Genomic DNA, 24,136 nt, shown 5'->3' with positions numbered 1-24,136 from the left:
ATACCGACTTACGAAGATGATTTATTAACATAAAAATGCTGCCTTGTGTTCCTTTAAAATATGTTATTACCTTAACTAAGAACTGTTGATACATCCCTCTATCATCTGTGTGCGTGCACGTAAGCGCTGGAGCGCGCTGCGACGCTTCGATAGCATTTAGCTTAGCCCCATTCATTCAATTGTACCATTTAGAGATAAAGTTAGAAGTGACCAAACACATCAACGTTTTTCCTATTTAAGACGAGTAGTTATACGAGCAAGTTTGGTGGTACAAAATAAAACGTAGCGCTTTTCTAAGCGGATTTAACAGAGGAACTATATTTTATGGCGTAATAGAACTTTTGGGAGTACTTCGACTCTGCGCAGTAACACCCTCCCTCTCCCATTATGAGAGTGAGAAGGGGAGCGGACTTTTCAGGCGAGTCGAAGTACTCCCAAAAGTGCTATTACGCCATAAAATATAGTTCCTCTTTTAAATCCGCTTAGAAAAGCGCTACGTTTTATTTTGTACCACCAAACTTGCTCGTATAACTACTCGTCTTAAATAGGAAAAACGTTGATGTGTTTGGTCACTTCTAACTTTATCTCTAAATGGTACCATTGAATGAATGGGGCTAAGCTAAATGCTATCGAAGCGTCGCAGCGCGCTCCAGCGCTTACGTGCACGCACACAGATGATAGAGGGATGTATCAACAGTTCTTAGTTAAGGTAATAACATATTTGAATATTGAAAATGAGTAGACTATTCCTTTAACGCGTCGCCGCAAGAATTGACAAGCGGTTGACATCAAACTATCGCGAGAGCGATTCCAAAATAGATTTCTCCGTATGATTTCTCAATTCGCTCTCGCGGTATCTTGACGTCATCCGCTTGTTAAGTGTGATTGATTAGGCTTAAAGCGAAACTTTGCAGGACCAGGAATGCCCACCCCTACCTCAAATCATACTAAACTTCACATTGTATTGCCCCCAAGTCCAACGATCTGATTGTAGTGAAGGGTTGTGGCTAAAAGGGATTTAGCTACAGCCAAAATCTTGTCAAAGTCATTTTCATCCTAATCCTACCCCAAGTCCAACATTTCACAGGATTTAGGTCGTAACTGTATCCCATTTAGCCAGAACAGTTATTTCATCCCAATCCTATGAATGAAGACAAAAGATCACATAAAATGGGGTGACAAGATTTCTGTTTTAATGCTCTTTAACATTAAGATGCTTATAAGAGCTGTAGGATGATAGAAATAATCACATTCTTAAAATATCATTATCACAGTAAAGATCACATTAAAATACTGAGGTTATTTGAGCAGGGGTTAATTGGTTTCTGTAAAAATAATATGGGGGGATATAGTTTTTTTTTGTCAAAATTAGTATTATTTACTGTTGTTAAATACTATTAATTCCAGGCCTCACTAAATCTCTAATCTATAAAAACAACCAAACATGGCTTTTGTCATATATGTGCGTGTGTGTGTGTGTGTGTGTGTGTGTGTGTGTGTATTATTATACAAAGACACAGAATTAAACATAACAGATTTATAACCTACATATTTACAACAAATGTTTTAACATAAGCAACCATTTAAATAAAATAAAGGATTCACAAGGGTGGAGAGTTTGCATTATCTTTGAAAAACACAAAATAGTATTATTAGCATACATATGAGAACAAATTAATTAGTTTAACAATATATTTCATATTACTAATAATGACCTTATAACAAAAACAAATAAATAGGATATACAAACACTGACAGATTATTTTATGCATTACAATTAAAGGAACCAGTCCTGCTGATTTAAATGGCTATTAGATTAACATAAACCACTTTAAACTAAAGATGCTATTAATACAGTATTTTGACAGCACTATAATTCTACAATAAATCTAAAATATAAAAAAGAATGTGAAAATTGCATAACCAGTATACTTTTACATAGTACATTTCTTAAATCTACAGTTAAATAGATTGCATAACTATACCTGAACATCTGTAATAGTTGAAACAAGATTAGCGTGACGGTGAAGTTCCTGCTGTAGGCAGCGGAGGGCGCTACATGCTGCATATTGGACCCACATTTGAAATGATGCAGATATTGTAGCACAGTTGAATCAGTTACTACTCTTAAAAGGTTTTCTTTACAAACACAATACCAGTATATAACTGCACCATCAACATCACTGTACTCTCATTGTTTTTCACTAGAGAGCTTCCATTAGCACCTAGTATAGACACAATGATTTGGAAATTGTCCTTAGCTTTGAGAGTTCTTGTTGTCATCTGACAGATTAATAGAAAAGGTTTCAAGCTGAAGATGTGAACTCTCACTTTTTAGTAGCCACTCTCCGCTTTCTAGTGGCCAGCATGTCATAGAAAGGGTCCCTGCTGATGCTCGCCCTGTGGGACAATGACATTGACAATTAAAACTCAAAGTATATATTAAACTGTAGCCGTAATTTCAGGAAACTGGGATTATAAAACCTGTAAATAAAGTTACTGTATTATTATTTTGGATGGGGGTGACCTTTGGGTGCATTAAAAAAATCTGTTTAAGGCAACACAGGAAAACAAAACCAGAGTCATGGCCAAACAACAAAGCACTAAGCGCTTTTTAACTTCCCTTTTCTCCACTGATAAATGCTGATTTATCCTCAGGAAACCCATTTAACCTTGAGAGGACTGGGGTCAGTCTGACTCCATTAGTCTTGTCAGCACTACAATGTAAGGGAGCGATTCTCGTTTCCCAAGTCGCTTTATGCGTAAACACCAGACGTAAAATCTAAAAGACTTTAAACTTAAGCTGTGATCATCTGTAATTGTCACATTTTGAGCATGTGTATGCATATGACCTACAGCTGCCTCGGTCAGACAGGAAGACAATAATGAGGTCTGACACGATAAAGCCTTACTTGATGGATTTAATCCACTCTTCTTTTTCTTCGGGAGTTGGCGCTGATATTCGGTACACCACGTGATTCCCCTCCACCACCTTCCCGTCAGCTTCCGTCTTGCATGCCTTTATTACCTGCCCCTTGTGACTGGGGTTGTAGAGCTCAAAGCAATTCTGAAAGGTGAAAGTATGACAGGTTTTACATTTCCTTCATTGACAAATGTTAGGGTACTAAATATAAGACTTTTTGTGCAGAAAAAACTTAGCAGGGAACTTAAAAACGAGTTCACGTTGTGTCAAAATGACAGTAATTACAGTACAATGGATTACAGTTCACTTTCAACTACTTGTTTCTATGGCAACGCTTGTAACAGCATATCAATTATTAGGCAGATTCTGAAGTTTCAGGACCATTAAATGTCTGTCCAATTATTGCATCTATCAAAAGGATAAAATGGTAAACATGGCTTAACTGTTGAGGTCATTGCCATTTGACACCACTTTATAAGTGAACAGTTTTTCATTATTACATCATTACAAAATAATGCAAACGCAGCATTAAATACAAATCTGATGCTTTAAGAGGAACTTACAGGTTTTCTTGGTTCCTCTACTTCTCTTATACTGAGATTCTCCAATGGTATGATCCCTCGCGGCTCTTTGTCCTGTGAATACACACGTGATCCCTTAATCCCCTCTTTTTATTTGTTATTAACAATAAAGCAATTAGTGTGAGGGTTTTATCTTCAATATGTTTTTCCACATGTGACATGGAGGATGGGGATCTTGGGAAAAAAAGTCACATTAAGCAACCATCTGTCTGTCTCTTGGTCTAAATGTGGAACACGAGCAGGGAAAAAAACTATATTTCCTTCCACTTTGCTGAGATGACACAACGGCGATGGCTTTAGTGACTGTGTTCATGTGCACTGTATGGTTTTAAATCAGCTACAGTTTTAAGAGATCTGGTGCTTGTGTCTGTTAAGATGCTGAATAAATCACATCTTTTTTATATTAGTTTTTTATTCTAGTTTTCTCTCTAATTTATCTGATCTTTTCATTCATATGTTAGGCCAGGCTTACACACGATTATGAAATCTGGTTGCACCGGCAGCACACACACACACACAAGGTAAATCTTGACAGATTTCCTTCTCTTAAATCTGAAACACGTTCACACTACAAGATTTGAAAATCATGGTGCATCACAAACGTGACATGCGCTTCACGTCACAAAGGAAGCGGATGTAACAAATAGAGAATTTGTGACACATTAGCAAGGTCTGTCATTCACAAGATCTGTCATTCACCTTGGTCTCTCACTGGCTTTTAGGAAAGTACTGACGTAAAACATAATTGATATGATTGGGGCATCCATTTGTAATTTGATCTGTAAATGTCACACATTACATGATAATCTGAGCTGAACATCAGAATTGATGGTCCTGGATCTAATTTTCGGCTTTAGTGAGCAGTTTACTTACTGTTGTATATTCAAAGTAATATAGGCAATTGTCTGTCAAAATGAACCATCTCCTTTTCCAGGTTTTCACTCTTCCTCCTGCAAGTTAAAAATACAAATTACTGACTTGCAGTTACTGTAGTTTCTGTTTTACACCAACTAACATTTGCTTAAAGGTCCAGTGTGTTGATTTTAGCGGCATCTAGTGGTGAGGCTGTGAATTGAAAAAAAAACCGTCTCAGTCCACAGCTCACCCCTCCCTTTCGAAATGCATAGTGAAGCTACGGTAGCTTCCACAGGACAAACATGTCATCAACTGAGATAATGTAGTAACAAAACGTTGGCTACTGTAAAAACATGGCGTCGCAAAATGCCGACTTCCATGTAAGGAGACCCGCAGTGTATATGGATAAAAATGTCTAATTCTATTAAAGGTAATAAAAACAATACAGTTCATTATGTGAGGTCTTTACACCACTGATAATATAATGATGTATATTATATTGCATTTCTGTCAGGAGATTCTTCTAAAAGTTACACAATGCACCTTTAATTAAGCAAATTTCAGGACATTAAAGGATTAATTTACTCATAAATCCAGCTTATGTTGTATAAACGCTATGATGATCTGCCAATAACAACAGAATTATCTATCCTGATCCTCTTTACTGTAAGACATATGCTATGAAAAACATGCTTAAAGATTATTATTTACTGCCAGAGTGATGATGTCAGAGTAAAACCTACTCGATAGACAGACAGACAGACAGAGTAGATAGATAAACAGGCAGATAGACAGATAGATACAGTAGATAGATAGACCGACATATAAAGTAGATAGATAGATACAGTAGACAGATGAAGACAGACAGATAGATACAGTAGATAAGATACAGTAGATAGACAGACAGACATAAAGACAGATGAAGACAGACAGATAGAGTAGATAAGTACAGTAGAAAGATAGAGTAGATAGATACAGTAGACAGATAGATACAGTAGATAAGATACAGTAGATAGAGAGACAGACAGACATAAAGGCAGATGAAGACAAACAGACAGACAGATAGAGTAGATAGATACAGTAGAAAGATAGATACAATAGATAAGATACAGTAGACAGACAGACAGACAGAAAGACAGACATACAGACAGACATGAAGACTGACAGATAGAGTAGAAAGATATAGTAGAAAGATAGACAGCTATATACAGTATATAGACATAAAGACAGATAGATAGATAGATACTGTACAATAGACAGATGAAGACAAACAGACAGACAGATGAAGTAGATAGATATATAGATAGATAGACAGACAGACAAAGAGACAGACAGATAGACAGACAGGCAGATAGACAAGCAGATAAATAGATTGACAGATACAGTAGAAAGATTGACAGATAGATACATACATACAGTAGATAGATACATTAAACAGAGGAAGAAAGACAGACAGACAGACAGATAGACTATATAGATACAGTAGATAGATAGATAGATAGATAGATATATACATACAGTAGATATATAGATACATTAGACAGAGGAAGACAGACAGACAGATAGACTAGATAGATACAGCAGACAGAGGAAGACAGACAGACTGACAGACAGAAAGACTAGATAGATACATACGGTAGATAGATACAGTAGACAGAGGAAGACAAACTTACAGACAGACTAAATAGATAGATAGATAGATAGATAGAGAAAGACAGACAGACAGGCAGACAGGCAGACAGACAAAGAGACTGGCAGACGGATAGGCAGATAGACAAGCAGATAGATAGATAGATAGATAGATAGATAGATAGATAGATAGATAGATAGATAGATAGATAGATAGATAGATAGATATATAGATAGATAGATAGATAGATAGATAGATAGATAGATAGATAGATAGATAGATATAGATAGACAGGCAGCCAGACAGGCAGCCAGACAGGCAGCCAGACAGGCAGCCAGACAGGCAGCCAGACAGGCAGCCAGACAGGCAGATACAATAGATAGATGGATAGATAGATGGATAGATAGATAGGTAGGTAGGTAGATAGATAGATAGATAGATAGATAGATAGATAGATAGATAGATAGATAGATAGATAGATAGATAGGTAGATAGGTAGATAGGTAGATAGGTAGATAGGTAGATAGGTAGATAGGTAGATAGATAGATAGATAGATAGATAGATAGATAGATAGATAGATAGATAGATAGATAGACAAACCTAGTTTTAACAGCCATCCCTCTCTGTCTGGATTGAAGAATGTATGTGTTAGATCATTCCCATCATCTTCAGGAATTTTAAATGGCTCATTTTTAATGCTCTCATATAAATTTCTGTAGGAAGATGAGAGATCATTATGCAAATGCCTGTTGTGTCATTACATAAGAGTACTGTATTAAACTAGTTTCACAGCAGTATAAAGCACAAACTGACTCTGAGCAGCTCCTCTGGCAGATCTCCACCCTCATTGATGCCGCGGTTCATTAAGATGAACCTCTCCACCGTAGGCTTGTCTCTGACATTAGGGTTGTGCAGGCTGGTGTTGAGCATGATGACAGAAAACGAGAGAACGTAGCATGTGTCTGTCAAGAGAGGAAGTCAGGATAAGTCAGGCATCTCTATGGGGCCATACAGCATAGAAATGCAGAGGAGTAGATGAAACATATACAGTACAGGAGGATATTAAAACTTGGCAAACCGATTTAACTCAATTTACTCTAATCTTTCCTTGGCTGGCTCCTAAAGATTTGTTTTTTATATAAGTATGATGTAACACACAGGCCACATTTAAATATGACAGTAATTGTTTCTAGATTGCTTTAGCAGGAACCCTGCAATGTCTCCAGTCCATTTCTAGGCTATTGCATTTTATATAAGATTTAACAGTTTATGTGCCAAAATCTGTACCGTTTGACTCTACAGTTATGAAGCCAAGATTATCCAGAGAGACAGAAAGTGGGGTGTAATTTAACCACGCTTAACCAAATGAGACTAAAATTACGTCACAAATGATGACACACTATACACTACATACTATGCGTGAAGCTTCTTAGACAGGGTTTAGATTAATCCAGGACTATGCCTTAGTTATATTAGGACATTTAAGGAGTTTTTACAAACAAACTTTTAAGTTTTGAAATGAAGGCAGCTCAAATTTTTGGGAATATGATAAGCCCTATCCAATGCTGACAGACTCACCTGTGGACTGAAAGACACCTGGGTTACATTGGCAATATCGAGCAGCGAAAGCCTCCATCATTCGATCAATCTTCTGCGCTTCACCTGGAAGTCTAAAACTCCACAAAAACTGCCTGCCAGGAGAAAATGAAAATCATACTGAAAATAATATAATAGTCAAAATAGACGATAGACAAGTGAAAACTTAATATTTCTTTAAAGAGCACCTATTTCATTGCTAAAAACAATATTATTTTGTGTATTTGGTATAATACAATGTGTTTGCGTGATTTATGGTTCAAAAAATACATTATTTTCCACATAAGCAGGAGGAATTATGATAATGTCGGTCTTGTCTACATCACCAATCCCAGGAAGGAAACTGTTGCCTACAATCCGTGTGTTTGTTGTAGTCCAAGAAAAGAGATTTATACGTTGGGGATGATAACTTGCATCATCGCTTACTTTGGGGTTTGTACCTTTTGCATATCGTTAACATGTACTAATACACACTTACACACCAAGGGAAATGCAAAAACGTGAATCAGACAATAGGTGCTCTTTACCACAGGACAAACATGTCATCCGCTGAGACAACATAGGAACAAAACGCACTCAATTCAACAGTTTGTCCGTTTAGGGCTACTGTAGAAACTTGGTGGCCCAAATGGCGACTTCCGTGTAAGGAGACCCACGGTGTATGTAGATAAAAACAGTTAATTCTTAGGTAATAAAACAATACAGTTCATTATGTAAAGTACTTACACACCACTGATAATATAGCAATGTATATTATATTGCATTTCTGTCAAGAGATCATTCTAAAAGTCCCACATTGCACCTTTAAAGGTGCAGTGTGTACATTTTAGCAGCATGTAGTGGTGCGGTTGTGAATTGCAACCAACAACTCATTGCTCACCTCTTGCTTTTGAAACGCATATAGAAGCTACGGTAGCCGCCACCGGACAAACATGTCATCAGTGGAGACAACTTAGTATAAAACTTTGTCCGTTAAGGGCTTCTGTAGAAACATGGCTGCAGAAAATGGCGGCTTACATGTAAGGGGACCCTCGGTGTATGTAAATAAAAATGTCTCATTCTAAGGCAATTAACACATAACGGTTCATTATGAAAGGTCTTTATACACCCCTAATAATTTAGTTTTGTATATTATTTTGCATTTCTGTCAAGAGATCCTTCTAAAAATTACACACTGCACCTTTAAGAGCAAACAGCAGTTTTATGCATACACAAGTGAGCCAAGTTGTATTGCTTATGTTGCTGGTGGATTGAAATGGCCATCTCACCTCAGAGCTTGAACCAGGTTGAGGTCACCAAACTCATGAAGCTCCACAAAAGCTTGTAAAACCTTAATGTTGAAATCATCTCTAAAAATAATAACAAAAAAATCAGTTAAAAACATGCATTCACAGATACATAAAGGTGCCCAAAAGGCTCCTAATGCAGCGATGCCATAGAAGAACCATTTATGGTTCCTTTAAGAACCATTTACTAAAAAGGTCAGTTTCTTTTATACCTTTTTATAATTTAAAATAACCTTTTTTACTACAAATCTACTACAAAGTCTCTTCCGATGTTAAAGGTTCTTTATGGAACCATACGGCCAAAAAATTTTCTACTATGGCATCATGAAGCACGTTTATTTTTAAGACTATAATCCAAAACATTCATAACAAGTCATTGAAGTCAGTGTTTGGTTTTGGCAATAAAAAAATTGTCTATTGAAAACATGCAAGGGTCTTAAAAGGGCTGCAATTGAAACAAGGTAATGAACCAATTTATCACCGCATACACTTGATTCCACAAGCCAAGATTAAGGCCAAGCCTCTACGCTCCTCTAATCTAAAACCACTATAATTACAGTTTCCAGCTCCTCTCATAAATACAATTAAGCAGTAACTGCTGTGTACAGTTCATGCCCCGCACATTTTAGCAAACCAAAAGCTCTGTAAATGAACTGCAGGCTGGTGCATAACAAAGACAGCCTAACAACAGTTATCAAGTTAGACAGAATGCTTACGTCGACAAGGCTATTTTTACATCTAACAAATTGTGCATAGTATATGTACTCACAATTGTCTAGCTGCTATTTGATAAAATGCACTGTATTACTTATTCTACTTTGTCATTTGTGTGTTCACTCAGAAACAACCTATGATCTTGGCATTGTTTCTACTAAGCGACAGTTGCAATAATGTTTTATAGCCATTGAGGGTGGTGTTGATAAGGGTGAGATAAGGCTCATACAGGTGGTCTTCGGCTGGGCAATATCCTAAATTTGTTTTGGAGACTGGTGGTTTTGATCTGTTACAAATGGGGAAGTAATTTCCTGACAGAACAATATCTTCTTTTATGGAAACGCCTTATCTCTCACACATATCTTTTATAAACCATGGTCTTGCTATGTGAGTGATGTGACTCACCTTTCTCCTAAATAATCTCCTATGACGGTTTTGTTTAGGCCTTCGCCTTTGTAGAGAAACTGTGCGATGTCCTCAGGTGTGTGTTGCAGAAGATCGTTCTCCAAAAGAAATTGGATTCCCTGCAAAGATGTTAGAGGTGTTAACCGGTTTCCTCTCTGTGATGTTTGCGCAAGCTTAGATAAACAGCATCTTATCCCAGCCTGTGTCATGTGTACTATCTGTCTGTGACTGGTAGGGTGATTAAAACAATGGATTTTTTTTAAATAGAAAATTGATATAGAAACACACCTTTTTAGGATCCATATTAAATTTCTTTCTTCCGACAGCGATCTGCTTGCTCCTCTGAGAACTTTTGCTGTAATGTAACATGAAATAAAACGTAAATGAAAAAATTAAAGGCGGGGTGCATGATCTCTGAAAGCTAATATTGATATCTGTAATCACCTAAACAAACACGTCCCTAACCCAATAGAATCTGGACTTTCTTTTGATAGACCCGCCCCACACATACGCAACCCAGGAACGATGTTGGTTAGTAGACACGCCCCTTACTGCTAATTGGTTTTGGTACTTGGCCCGACTCCCTTTTCCAAAGTGTTTTTGCAAAAATCATGCACCCCGCCTTTAAGAAAATACGCAACCTAATCTCGATACAAAAAAAAATTAAATTACGACCACTATAATGCAATAAAAAGTACACTGTTAGAAATGTTGTTACTTTTTACTTTTAATACTTTTGTATCTTATTATTAAGTGTATGAATACTTACTTTTCTCTGATACATGTTAACTGCTCAATCTCTGTCATTACTTCAGATATCTCAAACTTTAAACGCTGCAAGAACAGAAAAAGTAAGTATTATTATTGAGGTTACACAATTTGTTTTTATGAATCAACAATAAATAAATAAATAAATATGCAAATTGGTTCGGGGTGATGTGTAATATCCTTATGATTGTAAAAAGATTTTACCTCAATGTCATCTAGCAGCTCTTTTTTTCTTCTTCTGATGTTTGACAGCTCATCTCTCTCTTCAAGTGAAAGATCTTCGGGCACTATCGGGAGAAGTGTGTCACATTATTTAAAGGTGCCAAAGAATGCATTGATACAAAATGTTTAATTGTTCTCTGATATGTGAATAGAAGGTATGAGACTTTATTAAGTGCAAAAATGATCCAGAAACGGTTTTACATGTCAATTTACAACCCCAGGATTTGTCCCTAGAATGAAATGGGCTGTTATTACCTTATTTGGCCGTGTCATGAATAATAATGTTGAGCTCTGCTCTGATTGGCTGCTTCACAGTGAGGCTTATGAGACTCATGTCACTAGCTCACATTAAGTAAACAGACCTTGTATGTTTTAGCCTGTATCCAAGGCCTGAAATTAACACCCGACCATGCGTCAAATGCGGGTGAATTTTGCATTTGGCGGGTAACACTGTTAATCTACCGGCCACATTGGCCAGTAGTTTACTTCAGTCCCTGCCTGTATCAGATGTTGTTGTTTTTTTTTTCAGTATAAACCTGCAAAATGTTAATAGTAAAACTTAAATGCTAGCATATAGCGCTAAGCACTCACAAATTTGTTTTTAGCATTGTAACAATATTGTAATTCATTTTATGTGTAATTTAATGTTTGGGTTCATCACGACTGTAAGGTCACAGTTGGTGTTATGTTGAGATTGGCATATTTGTATGCATGGGGTTTACATAAGAAGGAGGAAACAATCGTGTTTGGGGCCCAAATATGTCTTTACCATGCACAGAACTTGTATTATTTATCTATGCCTAGGTAAATACTATTTTACATTATATGGCACCTTTAATATTTTTGGAAAATGGCTCATCTTATAATAATAGCCAGGCAATTATCTCTCAAAAAAGCATTTTAAATGAGATACAAAGAATACAAATAAGCTGGAGAGTTTATTTGTTGTTAAAACTTGAAACCTTGGCCTCAACTGAAATCTTAAAGTGCATATAATCTTTCAAACCAGAAGGGCTTTAACATATAATGCAAATCTACACTCTTAGAGAAAAGGTACAACAGCTGTCACTGAGGCAGTACCCTTTTAAAAGTTACACCTGTGTACCTAAACAGTACATTTAGTACCTCAAAGGTACATATTGGTACCAAATGTATACATATGAGAACATTTAGGATTTTAAAGGATATCGACCCAGTGACAGATTTTGTACTTCTCTTTTTCATTTACTGTACAGTTGTACAGTTAAGAAGTGCCTCACTGTATTGAAATTATTTCACAAAAAAGCAATAAAGCTCTTTACTCAGGAGTTTTCAACTTCCTTTTAAAATACATTTTGATAGATATAAGTGTTTAAATGAAAGTGTGAGTTGAGACAACTACAGAATAAAGCTATAGACTAGTGTATTTTTTTATTAATGGAAGCTACTTCTATAATTCTCCTGTCCTAGCTTAATCTATAGAAGCTATAAGAAAAACTATAAACAAGCCAAGAAAGTGTTTACTGTAAGCATTGTATTGTTTAAGCGACTCCTTGGCTCGGCTATGGTGTAAAGACTGTTTGTTGACTAAAGGAGGACAGGAGAGTGTTCAAGAAACCAGTTTGATAACCATTACTGTTTTCATTTCTCTTCTTTGGTGATATCAGAGGTGCATAACTTAAGCCCTATTCACACAGAGATTACGAAAAATACACAGAAAATGCATGCAGGGTTTGTCCGGGGATCATTTGATTTTGGTTTATTCACACTGCCAATTTTCCGCAATCTGTGCATGAACTTTTCTGGCATCAAAGTGCTTTTTTACACACTTCCCTTTTAAAATTACAGTTTTTACTAAAACAGATGATTACAGTCAAGAAGGCAACATAAAAAAATGCATCCTCCTACGTGTATGTTACCCAACTCATCTCTGAACGTGTTTAATAGCTCCAGATTGAATTAACTCACGTAGGACATTCTTTATTAAACTGTTAATTGCTGAATGCATCTGATTACAACAGATTTATACCAAACTTTCACAAGTTGGATGGGGACTTTAGATGCTTGTGGTGGCTCACTCCCTGCAAATCTGGCCAATATGATTTTATTATATAATATCACCTTAGGCACTGCAGGCTTAAATGGGATTATAAGAAGGACAGGGGGAAATTTCCTGTGGTTGTCTGGTTTTGCCTCATGACAATGGAGCGGGAAGTTGAGAATCAGTGCATGAATCAGAGTTCAACCTTAACAATAACATTGGGCTGATTCATTGCAGTCACACAGAGCTTTTAAATTCTGTACAATGCCATATTTCAATTTTTTATTATTTTATAAAACCATACTAAATCTCAATGAGGCACTATTTGTTCATTACACAACAGGGTCTGGATTTGCTCAAGTCTAACTGGAAGTCAGAGACTTGGGGAAAACATAGACAATGTCTTTCAGATATTCTGGTGAAACTGGCAAAAATCATTAACTTTTGGCAGGCTGAAAAAAATAAGGACACACTGTATTTGACTGCATAGCAAACATATATTGGCCCAAAGCTTTCTATTAAAATCTGTTGTCTTTAAAAATAAATTAAGAGACTGCATTCAAAACAGGACCATTATTTTAGGATTAAAAGGCAAATAAACTTAAATGTTGGAGCAAATCTTAAAAGTAGGCCAGATGTTGCTCTTTCAGCTCAGCAGATTTAAGTATCAACTTAAATTGCTTAGGACAGGTGTTGTCAAGGCACCCCTATTGTCCACTACAAAATTAGGTTGTATACTTCAAGGTGTAATGCTGGATTTTGTAGCAACATCTAGAGGTGAGATTGCGAATTGCAACCAAACTCAATTTTAAAATGAAACGAGAAGCTACAGCAGCTACCACAGGACAAACATTTCGTTGTTTAAGAGAACATAGGGACGAAACGCGCTCAGTACAACATTTTGTCCATTTACGGATACTGTAGAAACATGATGACGACTTCCATGCAAGGAGACTAAAGGTCTTCTCGAGTCCAAAGAAATGTACCCAAATCACCATTTACCCAAACCCGACGTGCATAATTTTTTTTTTTAAAGAAAGACCCGCCCCGAGAAAAAGCCGACAAAATTAGACCCGAGTCCGACCCAGTGGCGCTTTCTTTTTTTAACTCATTCCCGCCAGCCATTTTTTGAGGCTGGTTACACTTTGCATTAACATGCGTTCTCGTCGATCGGATCACAAGTGGACGACGTTAATGCCAGGTGTAAACGGTGTTCAAAACGTTTTGAACGCGTCCAGTTTCAACCACTTCAAACACATTCAGAGGTAGTTGAAACCCCTTTTGATCGGATTGCTCTGTAGTGTAAACGTACATGTGATTGAATGTGTTCGAACAGCCACACGCGACTGCCTTCTCTCCGCCCATTTATCTAATCTGAGATACTGAACACAATGTTTGACGTCTTTTCTGACTTCTGGCGTGAACACACGGTGAACAGCGCTATTTTTAGCCTTTCATTGATAAAACTAAAGCGGCTGATCTCCGCAGTTTCATTTTGCAAGCGTGAGAAAGTTGCGCGATCTTATTTCATCAATTGCGCTGAAAATTTGTGGAAAGCTCTAACATATCATGTACAAAACACTGTGTAGCATGTTTACTTACAACACAAGCAGAGGACACCGACATAATATTAGTTCGTGTCCATATAAACTCGTTATTACTCCCACTCGCGTTTAAATGACAGCAGAGAGACTCGCCCACAGTCTCGACAGACCACCCCCTCACTGTATTCAGGACAGAAGTGGTCGAAAGTGGAAAAAAGAGACGGATTTAAATACCAGGTGTAAACATAATGGCCCTCATTTATCATTCTTGCGTAGAAACGGGCGTATATGTTGGCATAAGATTATGCTTACACTCCTCTCACCGCCTGATTTATGAAACTGTGCGTACCGTTGATATTCAGGTGTACGCACCTTCATAAATGCCGCGGCTGAAAATGATCGTAATTAGAATAACACGCCCATATAAATTCAAGTCTCCACCTCCCCCACGCCCTCATTTTACGACATTGACACATGGAAGACGGCAAAGAAGACAAACCGGGGAAGTGGAAAGAAACAAAATTGTTTTATTTGGGAGTTTAAAGAGCGGGATTAAAGACACATTAATAATTGCATGACATTTTGTAATATTTGTATTATTATTTTTATTATTAATGACGCTTAATTGATATTTAGAATAATAATTATTTATTATTATTATTATTATTTACTGTTGCCTACATCTAAATTATATGTCTGCTTAATGGTTCGGTTAAGTTTTAAAAAAATAATATTTTAAAATGATGTAGTAACTTTTATAGTGTGTTTTTCTGTATTTACATACAGTTGTTTGTTAGCTAAGATCCAGTTTCATATGGAGCTCCGGATATAATTCAAATTAACAATTTGTTTCCACGACATCCACATGTTTTACAAGGCTAATTCATAATTTGAAGAAATAATAATTGTAATAGTAATGACGAAATATTATAATAATTAATCCCAAGGAACAAACTGTTGAATATTGGGAACGAATTTTATATTTATGGCCATACTTTACACTAAATAAGAAAAAGAAGTGTCCATAATGTAGCATAAAAGATAATTCGTGGCCATGATTTTGTCCGCATGTCATCATGATCGGATTTATGGCTCCATTCAACACAAACATTTTACTTTACCTATTCATGTGTAGCTATTTATTTATCATCGAATGGTGTGTAACTAGCTTACCTTTTGATGCATTATTACCATGTTTTCGTAGCACATCCTTGTGCTTTCTTGCAATGTGACGCTTCAGATTCCAGGATAAATATTTGCTAACTTTTACAGTCTCTCCGCACTTCCTTTTAATGTTTTCTTCCTGTCCAATCTTAACTTTGATTTTTACTTTACATCAAAGGGCGTTCTGGGTTGAACGAGCGGTGCTGAGCGAGCGGACTTTTTAGAAAGGCGCTTTGATGGTAATATTACCGCACCGCTCAAGGCTCCGCTCCGCTCACATGCTTTGCCCTGAAACGTCAGGTAAAGCGCCCAGGCTCTCAACTGAAGGAATACATATGCATACAAATCAAATGCTTTGGTAAAGTCTCTCAAATTAAACATTGAAGTCCATGTTGCATAAAAATAAACACTGAAGTTTGTAATTATTATGTTTTTTTTTACAGTGGTTCATAATATATCATATATTTTAGTTTGTCAGTGCGTTTTGTGGTGTTAGGAAGTGTTTGCGCATTTCTGCACTAACTCAAAATGTGCGTACACCACCTCCCGAGCAGGCGTAGGATTTGAGCGTACCGTACGCCAACGTCCATATTAATAAATCTCAAAGTCACCGTGGTTTTGGGTGTACGCCAGGTGTACGCTGGAATTTTGGTGTACGCACTTTTGATAAATGAGGGCCAATGTGTCTCTCTCGTTCACTTGTGATCCAATCTAAGAAAACACATCTTAATACCAAGTGTAAACAAAGCAAAATTATTTGCATTTTTGTGAAGGAATTTTGTTAGAGATCAGATTCAGAACGAGTATCAAAACATACAGAAAGTTTAAAATGATTAAATAATGTTTTGGCTTCAGTTTTTTCATAAATTGGGTAAATGCCATCTAGTGGATAATCGCGTTATTGCAGATTAACATAAAAATGTATCAAAAACAAGTTTTTTATGCAAATGTTTTCTCTTAATTGACAAGATAACTCGTCAATGGTGGGGAAAGAGTTAACCCAAGTAAACAGCACTGATGTGTGTGCGGTCAGCACAGTAAAGGGGTCACACACTGGACGCACAGCGCCGTGCCGTTCTAAAAAAATGAAACACATTGTTTTCTATGAGTATACGACATTAACATCATATTTGTCCCAAATCATTAACGATGACCCCGCTCGGGTCTAGGGTCGGACCTCAGGTTTTCGGATCTAAGTGGACCCATGAAAACTCTAAAGGAGACCCGCGGTGTAGATTAAAAAATCAGCTCATTCTAAGGTAACAAAAGCAATACAGTTCACCATGCAAAGTCCTTATACACCACTGACGATACAGCCACGTACACTATATTACATCCCTGTCAATAGATCCTCCCAAAAGTCACACACTGCACCTTTGATTGAGATATAATAGAGATTTTATCTGTAATTTTTCATTCTAATGGAACGCAACTTGAAAACTGTAAGATATCTTTCACTGTGGAAAGAGGAACATTTAAAAAGACTATAACATCAGCAGCTAGTGATGATTTCACAAATTTGCATCTTGACTTGAAAAACCAGGACCGTTGAAATATGCAAACTATCAATGTCAATGCTTCATTCCATCAGTATGACTTATACTTTGATAGGAAACCATTACGGTTGCTTGTGAAGCAGAAAGAACTGCTGACTCTAAAATCACTACAGTTTAAATCAGACATAGTGTTAAAGTAAAAGCCACATTTAAGATTGTGAGAACAGATGAGGAGGATATGTCATATTTCTGTGCATGCTGATGATCTGAGGCATGAAATCTGGTTATTAAGGGTTTGCAACCAGGCTCTTTAATCTACACACATGGCCTCAATCCCTCTAACTGTATCTCATCCCTATTCTCAATAGCACCACAGCTGCTCCAAATCCACAGCCTCACACGCCGATATTAACCACACATAGTCGTCTTTGGGGAGTTGCAGTATACAGGAAATTTACTAACACACAGATGTGTCTCAGCCAAAACCTATTTAAACATAATAACAGCATAAGGCATCAGCGGAGGTCTGTGTGGTCAGTCATGCACCCTTATGCATCTGTCAATCGTAGTAATGAACCCAATGATATAGATGCATTATTCGATTCATGCAGGAATACTTTGAGGTCAGATATTGTACCTCTATAGGTCACTACATTTAATTATCTAGTAGTGATATTTAGATATCCAAAGATAGATATTTTTAGAATAAGGAAAGACATTTGCATTTCTGTTAACCAGTGGAACAGATGGAACGGTCGGAAAGCTCATCTCTGTCCGAAAGGAAAAGTTTCTGCGTCCTTATCACCGTGTGTTTCTCTTCATCCTCTTAAAAGTCCCACTGAATTTTTATCCCCCTCTGCATTTATCAAAAATAGTACTAGGAAAAAACACTGAAGAACACACCATAACATCTGCGTAACCATTTTTTTTTTACACAGACTGTTCCAAATTGCCATTTTTGGGGGGGAATTAGGGTCTGCATAAATATACAACATAGCCCTTTAGGCTTTTAAAGATTGGTCTTGCAGGTATATATATATATATATATATATATATATATATATATATATATATATATATATATATATATATATATATATATATAGTTGACTAGCATTGGTTGTGAGACTACACATACTACTGATAAATGTATACATTAATGCACCGTGAGTGGCTTTGAAGAACATCTGGCAAATGCATGAATGTAATGTAATGTAATAATAATAGACCCTCTGGTTATTGACATTTTCTTAAAGAAAGATAATAAAATTGCTTTCCTACCATAAAACCTTTAAAAGGGGCAATGAGTAACCTCAAGAAGGATCCCCCGACAGAAATGCAATACAATCCACATAACTACACCATCAGTAGTGCAAGACCTTACATAATGAACTCTCTTGTTTTTATCACCTTAGAATGAGACGCTTTTATTTACATAAACCTGCGGGTTTCCTTACATGGAACTACAATAGCTCTAAACGGACAAAAAAAGCATGTTTCATACATTGTCTCAGACAACTACATGTTTGTCCTGTGGCGACTACCGTATAGCTTCTCTTAGCGTTTTGAAATTGAGGTTAGTTGCAATTCGCAATCTCACTGCTAGATGCCACTAAACCCACATTACACCTACTGTAACCGTGGGTTCATACCAGCCGTGTTTGAGGCGTCAAATTCGTGTCTACCGCGTCTAGTTTGCCACTTAAACATGTTGAGTTTACTCACTTCATTCGCGTGAAATCCGCACGTGAATTTCTAGTCATTGAGACATTCACGCGGAAATTCGCATCATGCGAGGGGCTTCTGCGACTCCTCTCGCTTCCTGTAATCACTTCACTACTAGAGCAAGCTCCTGATTGGTTAACGTGGCGTGTTTTTCCGACAAAGTTCAAATTTTTCAACTAAATTTTTCGCTTAATTTGCGCCATTCGCGCGAACTAGACGCGCTAATGAGGCGGAATCGCGTCTACCGCGCTAAACGCCTCATTCGTGCCGTGAGACCTTTGGACGCGTGTCAACGCATCTTCACATTGACTTAACATTAAAATCACTTGCGCTTGACGCCTCTACCACGGCTGGTTTGAACGCAGCATGCTACACTCTTAAAAATAAAGGTACTAACTTAAAAGGTTCTTAACAGCAATGCCAAAGAAGATCCATTTTTGGTTTCTCAAAGAACCATTCAGTCAAATTTTATAGAAGAACCATTTCATTCACACCTATTTATAATCTAAAAATATTTTTTTTTCTCTACAAAGAACCTTTATTGAAACAGAAAGGTTATTTGGGTGTTAAAGGGGACATTTCACAAGACTTTTTTAAGATGTAAAATAAATCTTTGGTGTCTCTAGAGTACGTATGTGAAGTTTTAGCTCAAAATATTATATAGATCATTTATTATAGCATGTAAAAATTGCCACTTTGTAGGTGTGAGCAAAAAATATACCATTTTGTTTGTGATTTAAATGCAAATGAGCTGATCTCTGCACTAAATGGCAGGGTCGTGGTTGGATAGTCCAGATTAAGGGGCGGTATTATCCACTTCTGACATCACAAGGGGAGCCAAATTTCAATTACCTATTTTTGCTTGCAGTGAATGGTTTACCAAAACTAAGTTACTGGGTTGATCTTCTTCACATTTTTTAGGTTGATACAAGTACTGTTGACCCAATTATAGCACTTAAACATGAAAAAGTCAGATTTTCATGATATGTCCCCTTTAAAGGCTCTTTATGGAAACATTTAGCCAAAAATGGTTCTTTTATGGCATGGTGAAGCACCTTTATATTTAAGTGTGTATTGGTGCTATTGGAATAATAAAAATATTTCTGTTACCCAATCTTTCAGACTGCACATGTGATGTCTTGTGTAATATTGGTGCCCACATATTTTTCAATTACCCTTCATGGATTTAGAAAATCTGCAAAGAAAAACACAGTAATTCCGAAGAATGCACCGCTGCCGAATCCTGCATTCCTGGCATTAAAGAGATGGAGCTCAGGGACAGTCTTGACTCAGTGGGTGGAAAAGTAGACAAGGATTCTTTGTACGAGCGAGTGTTTGTTTTTAAATCTCCTGCCGAGACAAAGGTTTTGGACAACCCTATCCAATAGCTATTTAGTTTTTTTTTACTTTCCCCTGTCACGTTTTGTTTCAAAAATAAAAATATTTGTTTTCCATAATAGGAATTTAATCATTCCAACACTGGTTCAACTGTTGCTACAGCTAATAAAGCATCTTGGAAACCTTTCCAGACGTTCTTAAAATTAATTCCATATGTGGGACTTAGACCTCAACAAATACACTGAAAGCTCTCTCTCTCATTTTCTCTCATATCTCAGGAAATGGCATCTACTTCAAATACTAAGGATGCTTCAATAATACTACTATGTAGTTTACCACTATGCAGAATAAATGTATATTCTACCGCGGAGAAAAACAAACAAAAGATTTTGCTATATTTTTGGATGAATGTTTTATCGAAAGCAACTTATTGTGCATTCAAGATTTTTATATGTGCCTTCTGTCAAAATCCCACCACCATGTGTTGCTAACCAAACCATGCTGTACCAATTAAGGTTTATTTTGTCTGGACATTAGGCATCTTTTCCAGGCACAGTGTCCTTCAGATCTCGGTTGGGGAAGTCACACCATTGATGAGGTTTTGACCACTGCCTGTGTCATACATGGTGCCAGACGGCACCTCAGGAGAGCCTGGACCAGACATCGGTAAAATCAGACACTATATGAGTGCCAGGACTCACTATCTACTTTTAATCAGTCTGCTCTTTGTTGGACTGTAGCTCAGGAAAAAGGATAAAATTGGTAAAACATATTTGCACTCCTGTTAAAGACATCAAATCTGTTACATGGGTTGCCCTTGACATACCAAACTAGACCCTTCTTTTCAGTCACCATCTACACAGAAAAAAAAGGAAAGTGGTTTTCCATGTGTTTTTCCCACGGTAAGATAAGACTAACTAGCTGGCGAGTCCAAGGCTTTGAAGTTGCATGGATCTTGATACAAAGGGAACCAGGAAGATGTATTGAGCTTAATGGTGCCTCTACATCTCCTGGCCCTCTTGTCCTTGCAGACATTTACAATGGTCTTCGTCAGATAAAGTGATTAGGGTTGTAAATCAACCAAAGCCTGTTTTTTTTTTTTTTTTGGATCTGGATCCTGACCTGTTTTTTAACCCTAGTATTTTTAAAACACCTTTCACAGAGTAATAAAGTCCAATATCTAAATCACTGCCCTTATCTGCAATGTCTATTCAGATAATTGGATTTATACAGTAACTAGATACAGAATCATCTCAAAGCCCATTGATGCATGCCCACATAACCAAAGCTTAGTATTTAACCCTTAGGGGCGGTATCCCAGACAGGGCTTATCCTAGACTAAAATGCATGTTTGAGCTGTCTTCATTTAAAAAAAACACCTTGTACCGACATATAACAGTGCTTTTGTTTTGTCTCACGATGCACACCAACATTGTTTATTGTATGGTTTGTTTGTAAAAACTACTTAAATGTCCTAAAATAACTAAGGCTTAGTCATGGATCCATCTAAACCCTGTCCGGTAAACCGCCCCTTCGTGTTAAACCAAGCTTAGTATTTTCTGCTATGGTCATCAACCACATAGCCACACAAATCCAAGTGTACTTCCTTTGACAACCAATATTGAGTACATAACGAGTATAGTATGGACAGTAAGTGTATTATAAGGTCACACTGAGTATCTAAACAACACAAACCAAAAAGGTAAACATGAAGTTGAAGTTCTAAATAAATTTACAATGATAAACCAAAGTATATACCAAAATGTCATACACTCTCGGAATAAAGGGTTTAAAGGGGCCATGGCACAAGACTTTTTTAAGATGTCAAATACATCTTTGGTGTCCCCAGAACACATGTGTGAAGTTTTAGCTCAAAATACCCCACAGATAATTTATTATAGCATGTTAAAATGGCCACTTTGTAGGTGTGTGCAAAAATGTGCCGTTTTGGGTGTGTCCTTTTAAATGCAAATGAGCGGTTTGTTACAATTAAAACTCAATTGTGCTGTGAATTATTTTCTCTATCTCTTTTTCTCTTTATTTTCTCTCTCTCTTTTCTCTTTCTCACTGCACTAAATGGCACTAATTTTTTTTTTTTAAGGGGAGCCAAATTTCAACGACCTATTTTCTCATGTGCTTGTAGAGAATGGTTTACCAAAACTAAGTTACTGGGTTGATCTTTTTCACATTTTCTAGGTTGATAGAAGCACTGGGGACCCAATCATAGCACTTAAACATGGAAATAGTCAGATTTTCATGCCATGGCCCCTTTAAATGCTGTCACTGGGGCAGTACCCTATCAATAAATACATATTTGTTATATTAGTACCACATATTTGTACTGAAATGCTACATATTAAGACCTTTTTAAATGGTACAAGAGCAGATTTTGTACCTTTATTTCTGAACGCATGTGCCAGTATTCAGTTTAGCTTTTTTAAAAACGACAATACATTTTTGTTCCTGTAACCTTGTTTTTGTCATGGAGAGCATTGAAGCTCTCTGACCTAAAATATCACATTTTTTAAGGAATAAATTATTAAATTATACATTGGAGTAATTAAATGGCTCATGAATTCTCCTGGCACCACCACTGTACTCATAAACATCTTGCCAGCTACTTCAAAGCATCTCCACATCAAACAAACTCACGACCTACATTGCCATACGAGACTGAAGCGCAACAAATTCTTATGAAAACACAATGACAGAATTGACATGTATATACAATAATAGACTTGATCAGATGAAACAGATTTCATAGAAATGCAAAAATTCTGTAAATAATGATTCAATTACTGATAATAGTGTACAAAGTGTTTAATATAGTACATATATTATCGAGAAACTCACTGGTTTGTTTTTTAGTAGCCTATTAGTGCTGAAAAAATCATTCACAGTGTCTGTGTGTCTAAACCAAGTGAACTGCATTCATACTACGAATTTACTCACAAGAAAAAAATACTGCGTTACCCTAGTATTTACTAGAGTAAACTTAAGTGTATTGTAGCCTACACTGTATAGTATTGTGTAAAATTAGCTATGCAGTAGATTGATCAACTGTAGTAAATACCGTAGTATACTTATATAGATTTACTACAGTAAGGTTAAAACATCTTTAGTATCTAGGAATTGTATTACAGTTACTACAGTAAATACTACATCCATCTGGGCAGTTTCACCGATACTCTGCCGTCTATTCAGGCAGCGTACTCGGTTTGACACACAGACGGAGATTGACAGCTGTTTATGCTTAGGAAAAAAAGCACAGAAACCTCACCTCGATTATCTTCATCCATGTTCATATCACTTTGAAGGGTCGTGATGCAAAAAATTCTCACAGTGTGATTTACAAACGAAAATTTAACGTTGTTTCGTGTCTCAAAATTCAATCACATAACGATCAAAACTGAGCTCGTCGTAACCTAGTTCAGCTGTTGCTGTTCAAAATGTCATTCGTATAATCCATACATTTTCTAAATCGGTGAACATAAATCCTGGTAAAAATGGATATTCAGTCCGCTCCACGCCCGCTCGTACTCGCCTTCATCCATAGAGAGGACTCGTGAGAAGAGATCGCTTCATTTAGGCAGCCAATATAGGCTCCGCCCACAACAAGCCATCAATATATCACTAAATTAAATAAGGAGGAGTCGTTTCTCTTTTGCATTAAATTTGTCATTTAGCATATATAAACATGTACAATATCTTCAATTTTTTATAAATAAATAAATAAATAAATAAAAATGCATAAAAACATTATTTTCTAAAACTTTACAAAGGCACAGATGGGGATTTAATTTTTATTGGCTGATTTTTATATTTGCTTTAATTTTATAATTTTGCCACGTGGTCCCTACCACAATCT

General features: G+C 36.7%; 1 protein-coding gene across 1 annotated transcript; it reads right to left on the bottom strand.

Annotated features, from left to right (window-relative positions):
• Positions 1-1,171: 1,171 nt before the first annotated feature.
• Positions 1,172-23,854, bottom strand: cyth3a (cytohesin 3a). Its single transcript, XM_073866819.1, has 13 exons — positions 23,549-23,854; positions 10,964-11,046; positions 10,761-10,825; positions 10,280-10,346; positions 9,992-10,110; positions 8,855-8,935; positions 7,569-7,681; positions 6,808-6,952; positions 6,591-6,706; positions 4,378-4,454; positions 3,487-3,558; positions 2,913-3,067; positions 1,172-2,400 (listed from the first exon to the last, which is right to left on the bottom strand). The coding sequence occupies exons 1-13, from the start codon at positions 23,571-23,573 to the stop codon at positions 2,328-2,330; spliced, it is 1,191 nt and encodes a 396-aa protein (XP_073722920.1). The 5' UTR covers positions 23,574-23,854; the 3' UTR covers positions 1,172-2,327.
• Between the last annotated feature and the right edge of the window lie 282 nt (positions 23,855-24,136).

Source organism: Misgurnus anguillicaudatus, chromosome 4, assembly GCF_027580225.2.
Source record: "Misgurnus anguillicaudatus chromosome 4, ASM2758022v2, whole genome shotgun sequence".
NCBI classification, from domain to species: Eukaryota; Metazoa; Chordata; class Actinopteri; order Cypriniformes; family Cobitidae; genus Misgurnus; species Misgurnus anguillicaudatus.
Note: the sequence above shows the minus strand (reverse complement) of the source record. Positions and strands in the feature narration are given on the sequence as shown.